The 13024-nt window shown below is 54.5% G+C and overlaps 1 protein-coding gene across 1 annotated transcript in view; it reads left to right on the forward strand.

Moving 5' to 3' along the window:
• Positions 1-13024, forward strand: part of LOC122383499 (ankyrin-3-like) — a 247678-nt gene that overhangs the window by 105217 nt on the left and 129437 nt on the right. Inside the window, exons 29-34 of the mRNA XM_043370002.1 lie at positions 2693-2882; positions 3890-4025; positions 4328-4510; positions 4960-5110; positions 5521-5610; positions 6916-7029. Coding sequence (XP_043225937.1) covers positions 2693-2882; positions 3890-4025; positions 4328-4510; positions 4960-5110; positions 5521-5610; positions 6916-7029 — 864 coding nt within the window. The remainder of the gene's footprint in view (positions 1-2692; positions 2883-3889; positions 4026-4327; positions 4511-4959; positions 5111-5520; positions 5611-6915; positions 7030-13024) is intronic.

The raw sequence follows: 13024 nt of genomic DNA on the forward strand, positions 1-13024 counted from the left end.
TCTCATCCACATATCTCTGTCTCTGCCTCACTTGTTCATTTTGTCGTTTTGATTGTTTTTGCGGCGCATGGAATCTCGCCTCCCATTCCCCGATTCCCCCGGTATGGCGGATATCCCCCATTCCCCGGTATGGCCGACCATTCCCCGGTATGGCGCGCCGTCGAATGCCGCGGGTCTCCCTGGCTTTCCGGCGGCGGTAGAGGTCGATTCAGGTCGGCCCCCGTGCCGGCGCGTCGCTCTTCAGTTGGTTCTGTTTGGTTTGGGTCCCGCGGGGAGGGGGGGGGGGGGGGACAGCAGGGACCTCCTTGGTCTCTACTGAGGTCGATCTCTCAGTTTCAGTAGCTTGGTGAACGGTACAGCCACGTTTCCTGGCCAGACCCCCGGGACACTTTTTATATAGCCAGAGGGAAAACAGTTGCCAGTTATAACAGCGGGAGACTTTGGTTAAATTATCTTTAACCATTGTTTATTTAAGCTTCAAGTTTATAATTTTCCTGTGATATTTTCCTTTGATTAATACTAGGATGCCAGATTTTCCCAAGACATTTTTGCAAATTTTGAGGCATCCTGCAAGACGTTTTATTGATTTACGATGATGCGTGATATTTCTCACTTTTGGGAAATTATCGTCACACTTCTTTCGTATTTTCAACAACCTAACTCTAAAAATATACAGCTGTTGATGCTGAATATTTTTCTAACTTTGAAGTAGTAAAAAATCCCCCCATTTAGAGTCCTTTATGGCGTCGCTAGGTATGGTGTGGGACCCTGACCCGCCTGGTACCGGCATGACTCCTCCCCCCTCAGTAGGGTCAGAAGGCGCTGCGGTGTGCCCTCCTAGCCTCCCCGCGTGCATGGGGCCTCTGTAGGCCCTCCCGCCCGCCCTAGACGCGCAGAGGCCCCGCCCAGAGGGCGTGGTCAGTAGAGGGGCGCCGAGACCCCGCCCTGAGGGCGGAGAGGGGGCGGTGCGGCGCGCGGCGCCCGCTGAGCTGGCTGCGTGTGCTGCATGGCTGAGCACTGAGCATGGCTGTGCGGCTGCTGCGACTGTCTGCCTGTCTGTGTGCGCAGGTGACGGGGGGGGGGGCGATCCCCACCCAGACCCCCTGGGGAGGTGTAGGAGGGTTCAGCTGAGAGTGATAGGAAACGGACTGTAAAATATCTAACATTGTTCCGAGGAGTCCTTATGGATTATTTTTAAAGCCGTCAAACAGGGCCGGAATAACGTGCTGCTGTTGCCCAGTTTGCTGATAGTGCTAATAAATTTGACTTGAAAGGTGTCACACTTCTCATTCATCCAGGTAGTGCTAAGAAGATGAGCGAATCGTGACATGAAAAGCGGCCCATTCCTGTCTAGGGATTCCATGCGCCAGTATCCACTGAAGTCTTCCACTGGTTCTGTCCTGTTTGTGAACTTTACACACAATTACTGGGTCGTATTAGATTGGACACGCCCGTCGCTCCTCTGTCAGGGCGGAGAGAGACGCCGTATTAGTGCGAGCATGCCGTCCTCAGTTCCCCAGTACACAGGGACCGGCCGCGGGCGCCGGAGACCGGGCCCGGCGGGCTGTACGCGCGGTATGCTCCGCTCGCTTTGCCTGCCGCCGTGACGTGCACCGTGCATTTACTGCATTCCGCGGGAATAGAACGTATGGACGCCCGAAACGTGTGATTCCTGACAATGCGATGGTGTGTTTTCCTATAGGTGAATCTGATCTGCTGTTTTTCTACCCATGTCATTTTCGTAATCCCTTTTCATTCCATCATATCATTGATCATTCCGCTCCCCATCCTATTTTTTCACTAGAGCTGCAAGTCTGCAATGCACGGGCCACATGAGCCCATAAAAAATAAGGTTTTGTTTTGGCTTCTGCTGCCGAATCCAACCTTGGGTCGCTAATGTCAATGTTCATTGCCTCTTTGATAAATCAAACACGTTACCCCAGATGCCGAGAAACGGCATTGTTTCATTGCTTGAAACACGTGGGATTTTTAGTTCTTTCACCCTGAATCAACATGCAGGTGATCTCTGGCGCGGTCTGGCTCAATCGAGGCTACTGCCTAGTCACCGCGGCTCTGGCTGCCGATTGACCTCTCTATCAGTGACACTTTATCTGTGATTTACCTTTCTTGGCCATTTATCTTGATATACCTTTCTTTACCTTTTTATCTTGTGATTTACCTTTTTACTGCTTCATTCGGGCTCTCTAGGTAACATCCCTAGAGCCCCATCTTCCGCCGTGGTCCTGTAATTTATGGACTGGCCTGAGAGAATAACTCAGCTCATATCTAGACCTTGCCGTTCCTATGTCAGGTGCCATGTGTTTTTTCCTGGCCGCCCTTTCAACCTCGTCCTCCATTCGACGCCTTTTCTGACTCGTTCCAAATCTTCAGCTCAGCCTGAAGACCCGGTGCAGATGACGTTGCCTCCTTTTCTGACCCTCTGTCCTCTCCTGTTACCCCCTCTCCGACCGAGTACCGCGCGCCGATGGTCGACGCGAGCCCCTCCTGCCACTGACCGTCTGCTCCCCCTGTCCTCAGCTGTGTGTGACCCACTGTCCTCCCGGTATGAACCTTCTATCTGACGCTGCGCCTCGTGCAGGTGGCACGACGCGAGCCGCTCCTGCCACTCCCTGTACTGCTGTGACTACTGCCTCTCCTGGTACCCCCTGTTCTGACGTCTCCCCACGTGCAGGTGGCACGACGCGCGCCCAGTGGGAGGACGTGACGGGCAGCACGCCGCTGACGTTCGTCAACGACTGCGTCAGCTTCACCACCACGGTCTCTGCGCGCTTCTGGCTCATGGACTGCCGTAACGTCACAGAGGCTACCGCCATGGCCACAGAGCTCTACAAGGAGGCCATCCACGTGCCCTTCATGGCCAAGTGAGTGGTATTGGGAGAGGGGAGGGAGGGGCCACAGAGCTCTACAAGGAGGCCATCCACGTGCCCTTCATGGCCAAGTGAGTGGTATTGGGAGAGGGGAGGGAGGGGCCACCGAGCTCTACAAGGAGGCCATCCACGTGCCCTTCATGGCCAAGTGAGTGGTATTGGGAGAGGGGAGGGAGGGGCCACCGAGCTCTACAAGGAGGCCATCCACGTGCCCTTCATGGCCAAGTGAGTGGTAGATAGGGGAGGGAGGGGCCACAGAGCTCTACAATGAGGCCATCCACGTCCCATTCATGGCCAAGTGAGTGGTATTGGGAGAGGGGAGGGAGGGGCCACCGAGCTCTACAAGGAGGCCATCCACGTCCCATTCATGGCCAAGTGAGTGGCATTGGGAGAGGGGAGGGGCCACCGAGCTCTACAAGGAGGCCATCCACGTCCCCTTCATGGCCAAGTGAGTGGTAGATAGGGGAGGGAGGGGCCACAGAGCTCTACAATGAGGCCATCCACGTCCCATTCATGGCCAAGTGAGTGGTATTGGGAGAGGGGAGGGAGGGGCCACCGAGCTCTACAAGGAGGCCATCCACGTGCCCTTCATGGCCAAGTGAGTGGTATTGGGAGAGGGGAGGGAGGGGCCACCGAGCTCTACAAGGAGGCCATCCACGTGCCCTTCATGGCCAAGTGAGTGGTGCTGGGGATGGGGAGACGGAATGGGCGCCTTCGTTCCCCTTCCTGTTTATGATGGCTAATGGGGGAGACGGGCGTGCTAGCTGGCGATCATTGTTGAATGCGTGTCTGTTTTTGTAAGTGCTTACGCAAGCTCCGAAAATGTACCACTTGCTAGCGAACGGCGTCATCTATTCTTTGTTGATCTTGCCCTCGATACTTTCTTGGTGTTCCTGATTTAATCACATTTGTTGCGGCTTTTTAGCGTCACTCATCCCTCCCCTGGCTTCTGTGAGGTCCGCTGCTGTCGGGACCTGTCTGACCCCTCCCCTTCTCCGCAGGTTTGTGGTGTTTGCGAAGCGTCACGACCCGCTCGAGGGCCGGGTACGCGTGTTCTGCATGACCGACGACAAAGAGGAGAAGACGCTGGAGCAGCAGGAGCACTTCGTCGAGGTCGCCAAGAGCCGAGACGTCGAGGTCAGAGACGCGCGGCGGGAGATAGGGGACTGAGAGGGGAGGGGTCGAGGTGATATGACCCTCTGAAACAGAGAGGCCATTGGGATTGCTTTGCTGGGAAGGATGATATTTGGATGAGCAGAGAAGGGAGTGAATGATCCCCTAGGTAACGTGAGTTTTTTGTTGACCGGGATAGCATTTGAATTCTAGTTTCGACATTTTTAACGCTTCTAGTACTGAGCTGACGCTGGCTTCTGACCGAACTGGCTGTGACCCAACTGAAAACTGCCAGTGATCTGACGCTACCCGTGATCGCCCCACAGGTGCTCGAGGGTAAGCCTCTGTACCTGGAGTTTGCCGGAAACCTGTTGCCCGTCACCAAATCGGGCGACCAGCTCAACTTCAACTTCTACAGCTTCCGGGAGAACCGGATGCCGTTCAATATGCGCGTCAAGGATCACACCCAGGAGCCCATGGGACGCGTCGCCTTCATGCGGGAGAAAAAGGTGCGGATGCCTGTGGTATCGCTACCAACACTGCTCTGTTAGTGTTCCCTGTCTAGTGTACACAGTGAAGACTAGCTGTTGCGGACACAGATCTCCTTTTGGCTGGTAGTATGTAGTTTGGAGGATCTTTGATTGAATGATACCTTTTCCGTCTTTTGTTGCCGAGAATTGACCAGTGTGTCGTTTTCGTTGTCTGTTTTCTTTTCAAGAGGTCGTCATCGTGAAAAAAAAATTGTAGCTTGTTACGTCTGAAAAAAAAACGGAATACGTCCGGATCGATTCATTTCGGATGTTGAATTTTAAATGGTAAGATCACTTAATACGCACAGATAGCAGATTCTTTATTTCTGTCTCCTCTATGGTATTCGCTGACCCTCGCTCCTCCTTTGACAGCTCTCTCGTCAGGACGCGCAGCAGCCTCCGATCTGACCCCTCTCCCTCCCTCACAGCTCTCCCGCCAGGACGCGCCTCAGCCTCCCATCTGCAACCTGAACATCCAGCTGCCGGCCGACATCTGTCCCGAGGCTGATGTATCGGCGGACAGCGAGCTGCTGCGACAGCGGCTGACACCGCTCACTGTCCGGAGTATCGGGCGGCTAGGTCAGTTACAGAGGGGACAGAGGGAGGGAGAGAGAGAGAGAGAGAGAGAGAGAGAGAGAGAGAGAGAGAGAGGGAGAGGGAGGGGGGACAGAGGGAGGGAGGGGAGAGAGACTGACACCTCTGACTGTGCGGAGTATCGGGCGGCTAGATCAGTTACGGGGAGAGAGGGGAGAGAGGGGGATACCCCTGACTGTGCGCAGTATCGGGCGGCTAGGCTAGTTACGGAGGGGAGACAATCGTTCCTGATGATGCTTATAAATTTTGGTAGCTTTATAACCTCATAATTCGATAAAGCACTCGCTAGGCTCAATTGTGTCTCGAGGCAGCGTGCTATTTTGCTGTTAAGCGATTTTCTGAGTTTCGTTCCCCGTGTTCAGTATTTCACTAAAATTTCGTTCCCCGTGTTTCAGTTCGGCCGGAGATCCACCGGGCGGATATTCGGATAACGGACATCGCCCACAAACTAGGGAAGGACTGGGTGGCACTGGCGCCGCACTTAGGTGAGTTCACTGAATAATGTTATCACTGGCACCGCACTTAGGTGAGTTCACTGAATAATATTATCACTGGCACCGCACTTTGGTGAGTTTCTACCCACAAACTAGGGAAGGACTGGGTGGCCCTGGCGCCGCACTTGTGAGTCACTGGGTGGCACTGGTGGGTCTCTCTCTGATAATCAGAGGTGCCGCACTTGAGTGGCTCACTACACCCGTCACAGGCGTCTGCTGGCAACTATCCTGTGGTAATGGAATAGGGAGTTGTCTTTATCCTGTATGAAAAATTTTTATCGTTATAGGAAACTAAATCGTATCATTTCACGGTTAGCTTGTCTGTAGCATCGCATTTCCAGAATTATGTTAAGAATTCCATGTTATCGTTTAAAGTCCGATGGCAATGACAGGCATCGCTGTAAAACATTAGAAAAGTCGTGTCCAAACAACCGAACTCGCGCGGGACCCTCTGAGGCGGTCTATTCCTGTCCCGCTATCGGGCCAATATCGTGTCAGACAGGGCCGGCCGGCTGTTCTGGACCATTAGTAAACAGTGGTTTGATATCACTGAGGTGGTCGTGGTCAGTGATGGGACGCCGCTCACCGCTTTGGACTCTGGGAGGGAGACGGCAGGGCGACAAACGATGGAAAGCACTCCGCATTTAATAAATTATACCGCGATGTTCTGAACTCAAGTAGAAGGCTAGGTCCCAGTGAACTATGAATGAGCACTATTTGTATCAACAATAACATTGCATGAATTAAGGTTGCTGAAAAAAACATTATTAAAACAGCGGGACTTATTTATCGTACAGTCGCTAATCTCAAAATTTTAACCAGGGCTTAGTTGTGCAAAGGCAATCTGGGGAGGATGTCTGCACCAGTCTGCACTGCCCTGCGGTCATTGCGTCTTATTTTTGTCTCCTTACCCACCGTACCCTGTTCCTCATATTTTCGTCCCTTTTCCGTGCAGGTATTCCCGAGTCGGACATTCAGCTGATCCAGAGTATCCGGACGACTCACTGTATCTGTATCTCAGTGGTATCTGTATCTGCCGCAGATATTCCCGAGTCGGACATCCAGCTGATACAGACCGAGTACCCGGACGACTCACTGTATCTGTATCTGTGTCTGTATCTGCCGCAGATATTCCCGAGTCGGACATCCAGTTGATACAAAGTACCCGGACGACTCACTGTATCTGTATCTGTATCTGTATGTGCCGCAGATATTCCCGAGTCGGACATCCAGCTGATACAGACCGAGTACCCAGACGACTCACCTTATCTGTATCTGTGTCTGTATCTGCCGCAGATATTCCCGAGTCGGACATTCAGCTGATTCAGACCGAGTACCCGGACGACTCGGCGCAGCAGGCCACTGTGATGCTACGACTCTGGATGAACAGCGCCGGTCATGACGCCACCGGTGAGTACCCCGATCAATTCCTGGCGTGACACTGAGTACCTCATGCTCTGAGCACCGGACTGAGTGACTGTGTGTCAAACCATGTGGTTGTGCTCAAACGTTTGAATTACTCGGTCCCCAATTGGCTAAGATGTGCTGTAATGAATTGTTTTGTCAGGCTCAGGGATGCGGAGCCGTGGAAATTTCAGACGGCTCCGGCTCCGGCTCCGGCTCCGGAGAAAAAATCGGCTCCGGCTCCGGCTCCAGCTCCGGGTGAAATGCTATGGCGGCTCCGGCTCCGGCTCCGGCTCCGAGTAAAATGGTCCGGCTCCGGCGGCTCCGGCTCCGACTCAGTACATCCCCTATGCAATCAATTTAATACGGGTGGAAGAAAAAGAGACGTTGCTGGGAGTCGCAGTCCACTGCACTGGCTTCAAAACAATGGCCGTCACCTGATGACCGGTCCTCATGTTCTGGGGATGCAGTAGACGTGTGTGTGGGGGGGGGGGGGGGGGGGAGGAGCAGACAGGAAGTTGATTGCGTACTGTGGGATACTGGGGATATTCGGCTTTTTTCATTCACTTGATGGCCCATGACGTACTATTGGTCTCAAGATAAGGGCCCAGGCGACCTGTAGTTTTGATGCGATGGATACCCTTACCCTCGCCACAACTCGGGCCGAGTGCACCCCTCCTCCCAGCCAGCGCCACCCCCACTCGAGTTGTGGCGAGGGTGAGGGTATTCACCGCATCAAAACTACAGGTCGCCTGGGCCCTTATCCTGAGACCAATAGTACCATATGTTTTACTGCATTGTACTGTCAAACCGAGCTAGGTCAATTATTTTTTTCCTCTTCAAAAAATAAAAAGGAGCCGGAGTCGCCCCCTTTTTTGGCGGCTCCGGCTCCGGCTCCGGCTCCGGGCTATATTGTTTCACGGCTCCGGCTCCGGCTCCGGCTCCGGGCAAAATATGCCGGCTCCGGCGGCTCCGGCTCCGACTCCGGCTCCGGCTCCGCATCCCTGGTCAGGCTTCATAAAGTCATGCGTAGCTAATCTTGACGTGTAAGTCTGCCTTATAAGATTTAAAAGCAAGCTATTTGGTGAAAACGCTCACAAGAAATATGCCGGCACGTTATGGGCGATGATTATCGCGTAACGTTTGTAACATTTTCAACTTCCCCATTAGTCTTTGCGATCAATGTTTTCCATCGGATTGTGATCTACCGATGTGGTGTGGTACCGATTGTGATTGTGGTAAATTCACTGCATTATGCGTGTCGCGCATGCCGCTGTGCTTCTCGTATCGTCCCGTTTGCCCCCCCCCCTCCCCCCACACACATGACAGTAGTTTGTGCGCTGTGCCCTGTGAGCTGTTTGTGAGAAATGCGAGATGTGCTGGGTGTCGTATCTGTGTGAATGCCCTGTGTCGACGAAACATCCCGACTGCCGCGGCCGCCGTCACGGTTTGGGCGGTGCCCGCGGAGCTTCCGACTGCGGCCGCTAGATGGCAGGCAGAGTCGGTCCGCCCTTGCCGACCGGGCTGCCTCCGCCGTCTGAGCTGCTCTGGCGCTCTTCCCGACGCTCCGAGCAATGAAAAGACTAATTCGACCTCGATTTCTCGCGACGCTTTTCCCCTCCCGCGATGCCCCAACGCGGGATGGTCTGCCCCTCGCGTCGAACCGTCCAAAGCGCTATGGTAACCGTCGCGTCTCGTCGATCGGCTCCCGGGATTGGCCGGCCCGCGCCGCGTGCCCCGTCTCCGCTCGAGTGTGGCGCTACCGCCGCCCCCGCTCGTTCGGTTCTCTAACTGGTGGGTGGCGGCATCCAGACTTCAGCATTCGAGGTCGACAGGCCTGAATGGCCTGGCCTTGAGCGGCGGCGCGGCGCTGTTGGGCTGCAAATGTCTGGAGACGCGCCGCATGGTGGGGGCGGGGATGGGTGGCGCGTGCTGGGTGTCGGAAGGCTGGGGTAGTGGGGTTGAGTGTTTGGTATACACGCTGCGCTTAGAAGGGCGTGAAGAGATTTAGGGAGCTTAGATACATCCCAATATGTGGTGTTGATTCGCAGGGCGTTAGTTTGCACGATTTAAAAGCATTTGATGATTGTTCTCCCCCGTAGATAAGGTGAGATAAGATAGATAGGAAAGGCTACGAAACCGGCGATAACCAAACGTATCAATAACGTTAATGAAAAAGACGACGTGGAGTCAATGCGATGAATTCCCTGGGGACCGTGCAGCAGTGCTGTGTAGGCAGTGAGCGGACGGGCCGCCATTCCGAGCCGATGAGCCGGAGGGCGGTGGGAGCAGCAGGTGCAGCAGGTGCGTCTCCCGCCGGTCATTGGTCAGAGTTTGAGGGAGCGGCAGGTGCGTCTCCCGCCGGTCATTGGTCAGAGTTTGAGGGAACGGCAGGTGCGTCTCCCGCCGGTCATTGGTCAGAGTTTGAGGGAGCGGCAGGTGCGTCTCCCGCCGGTCATTGGTCAGAGTTTGAGGGAGCGGCAGGTGCGTCTCCCGCCGGTCATTGGTCAGAGTTTGAGGGAGCGGCAGGTGCGTCTCCCGCCGGTCATTGGTCAGAGTTTGAGGGAACGGCAGGTGCGTCTCCCGCCGGTCATTGGTCAGAGTTTGAGGGAGCGGCAGGTGCGTCTCCCGCCGGTCATTGGTCAGAGTTTGAGGGAGCGGCAGGTGCGTCTCCCGCCGGTCATTGGTCAGAGTTTGAGGGAGCGGCAGGTGCGTCTCCCGCCGGTCATTGGTCAGAGTTTGAGGGAGCGGCAGGTGCGTCTCCCGCCGGTCATTGGTCAGAGTTTGAGGGAGCGGCAGGTGCGTCCTGCCGGTCATTGGTCAGAGTTTGAGGGAGCGGCAGGTGCGTCCTGCCGGTCATTGGTCAGAGTTTGAGGGAGCGGCAGGTGCGTCTCCCGCCGGTCATTGGTCAGAGTTTGAGGGAGCGGCCCCGGCGGGCCGGTCATTGGTCAGAGTTTGAGGGAGCGGCCCCGGCGGGCCGGTCATTGGTCAGAGTTTGAGGGAGCGGCAGGTGCGTCTCCCGACGGTCATTGGTCAGAGTTTGAGGGAGCGGCCGGAGGGCCGGACAGGCTAGTCACTGCCGCTGTTTGGGAGCGCCTATAGAGGCGCAGACAGGATGTCTCTGCCGTGCCGGTGTCTGGGAGCCGATTGGAGCTCACAGAGGGCGACGGAGACACACAGACACTGGGGCAGAGAGACAGTAAAACGGCCCCTTACGTAGTAAGGGGCCCTTACGTAACACGGCGAATTATAGGAAAAACGGGAACGCCTGGTGCGGAATTCGTTCACGCTGATCATTTTATCTTGTGTTTCTCTGTGGAAGAGTTTATTTATACTCCCAAATGAGATGGTAACGATGTTGGGAAAACTACCGTTGGATTGATTTTGGCTTTCGTTTCTTTTGAACGATTTAAGTAAAGGTCTGCGGTAGCTGATCTGATCTTTGGAAGCAGTCATATCCCATTATTCCAATGCGTCACATTCCTTATAGCGTGCCGATTTAGAATATCTGATCTTGATATATGCTATTCACATCCTACCTCCTCGGATTAGCTCCGCTGCGATAGCTGGTGTACCTGTCACAACTACAGGTGTTAAGCCGGCCGCTCTCCGCCCGCTGAGCCCCGCTCCAATATAGCCCGTCATGGAGATGAGCTGCAGATCACAGCGGCGACGACAGCCCTATTAAGATGCCGGCCCTGATAGCCCACATATGGAGCTCCGCCGTCCATCCCACAGCAGCCCACTGAGTAAATGTACCAGCGCGGTACTCAGGTACTAATGGCTGCATCTGATGGCCAGTGGACCCCACCCACTCGATTAATGACCGGCCAACAGTTGATCACGGGAAACCAGAGCGTGGCGACATTAATGGTAAACACTGGAGCCACGCTAGCGGCATGCTCTGGAACGTCGGAGATTCAGGGGCTGACCACGCTCACATGACCGACATTGCAACATGTGATGGTGAAAAATATCTTACCGACCGCATTTTGTGCGGGAGCTACGGTAACACATAGCAGCTATATTAGCAGGATATCATTTTGTTCAATACCCAACGGTTTGTGTTGTCCAATGGTTAAAAAAAAATCATCATGCAAGAACATTGCATAACATTGAACATTTCAGAATTAAACAGAAAAGCACCAAAGAAAGGAATTGCTGGTAAAATGAAACAGCCCGTGAATGGCTAAACGGCAAATGAAAAGTAAGTAGCCGGTGGCCAAACGCTCGCAGTGAGCTGTGACGCCTGGTCGCCGGAAGCCGGTCCCGGCAGTCGTGTGGTCGCAGCCTGCCAGTGCCCACGGCGTGTGTATAGTCTGCGGCGATAGGGCCCCGGGTGACATCACCCCGGGGGCGGGGGCGGGGGCGGGTGCGGCTGTCCTTGGCGCGTCCGCAGCCCTCAATGAACTGCCGCAGCGGCTGTGATCAGTGGGCGAACGGTCACTGGACGAGTGCACCCGCTGATAGACGAAATGCGCGCTCAATGGGCGCCATGACACCTCTCAGAGACACCGCCCGGGGGGGGAGGGGGGCGGTGCCGCCGGCCGGGTATTTTGGGACCGTGTTTTACTCACAGTGGCGGCCGGCCAGCCGCCGGGGGCCAGAGACTGGCCATCGGATCCAGCTGGGAGCGGTCCAGCAGCGACACGCAGCCGACCAAACGGCCGCGAAACATTGTAGATTGTAATGTCGGCATCACATGCTGACGTTAAATATACTTGGTGGTCACTTGTCTTACACGATGCTGGGTTTTGGAATATGTTTGTAGACAATTTTTCCCTTTCCACGACACATTAGTTGATACGCTTATACGCAGGCACGGTCATAGTGAACGTGACTAACATGCTTTTTGCAGCATTTTACCTATTTGTGCATTATTTTTATTCCAATGCTTTATTACGTAACATGAATTCACTCCTTTTATTGTTTAGCGCATGTGCATTGACATGCAGACACAAAAGCAAAGTTGTATGCGACCTCCCCTTCTACCCAGTATACCCGATTGCCACCACGCGTGTCGCCGCGGCCACCCACTGGCCCGCTTTTCGGGGCCCTGGGAGCCGGCCCGTACCCCGGGCGGTCGTTAACCCCTGACCTGTGGCGTGACCTCTGACCCGGCGGCGTGACCCGGCGACCCATGACGTCAGCGCCGTTATCCCGGGCTGGGGACGGCACAGGGCCATGCTCACCTGGTTTCCCGCGCGGACACTAATGTCTGGGAGATACCTGCTGTTGGTGGGACTCGCATGACGCGCACAGGGTTAGGGGGTTGATGGCGTTAGATGGGTATAGTTTGATTTGATTACCACGGCCATAAATCCCCAGCCATTTTCCTACGCACATCATCCATCAGAAAATGATTGATAAATGGAGATAAATCAAAACGTTTACATAATTGATCATGCGACATCCTTCATGATTAATCATACGATGATTTGATAATTCTGAGTGTTTCATTCATTCTAGAATATAATTTGGAAAACCCGAACTCAAACCTTACGCTCCCCTTTCCGTGACTTCCGTAACCCACCACTGTCCGCCACTCCTCGTCACAACATTCGTTACCAATTCGGACCGTCACGTGACCCTGGAGTCCCGTCACGTTTGCCGTCACGTGTGGCGCTGGCCGACACGCTCTGCAGACGAAAAGTGACGCTCGCGCGACGCGAAAATCGATCGCAGCTCGCATGCAGACCGCTTGTTTGGGTGTGTAATTATTCCGCGTATGATTAGGGGTCTGAACTGCGTGAGGGCGCCTCTACTTTATTCGGCCGTATTGGACTGACGGGGTAGGAATTCGAGCCGTTTAATTGCACGATAGTATGGGGAGATAGAGGGGGAGAACTGGCGGTAAAATGGACGACCGGGGGAAATTGGCTGAAGCGACGCTGTGAAATGGGTGCCATGGAGGATAAATGCAGGCGTACTTGCGATCGACGTCATATTTTATTAACACATACGCCGTATGATGAGGGCAGTTAGGGTTTATAGCCTTTGG

The sequence above is a fragment of the Amphibalanus amphitrite genome, unplaced genomic scaffold, assembly GCF_019059575.1.
Source record: "Amphibalanus amphitrite isolate SeventyFive unplaced genomic scaffold, NRLGWU_Aamphi_draft 000165F_arrow, whole genome shotgun sequence".
NCBI classification, from domain to species: domain Eukaryota; kingdom Metazoa; phylum Arthropoda; class Thecostraca; order Balanomorpha; family Balanidae; genus Amphibalanus; species Amphibalanus amphitrite.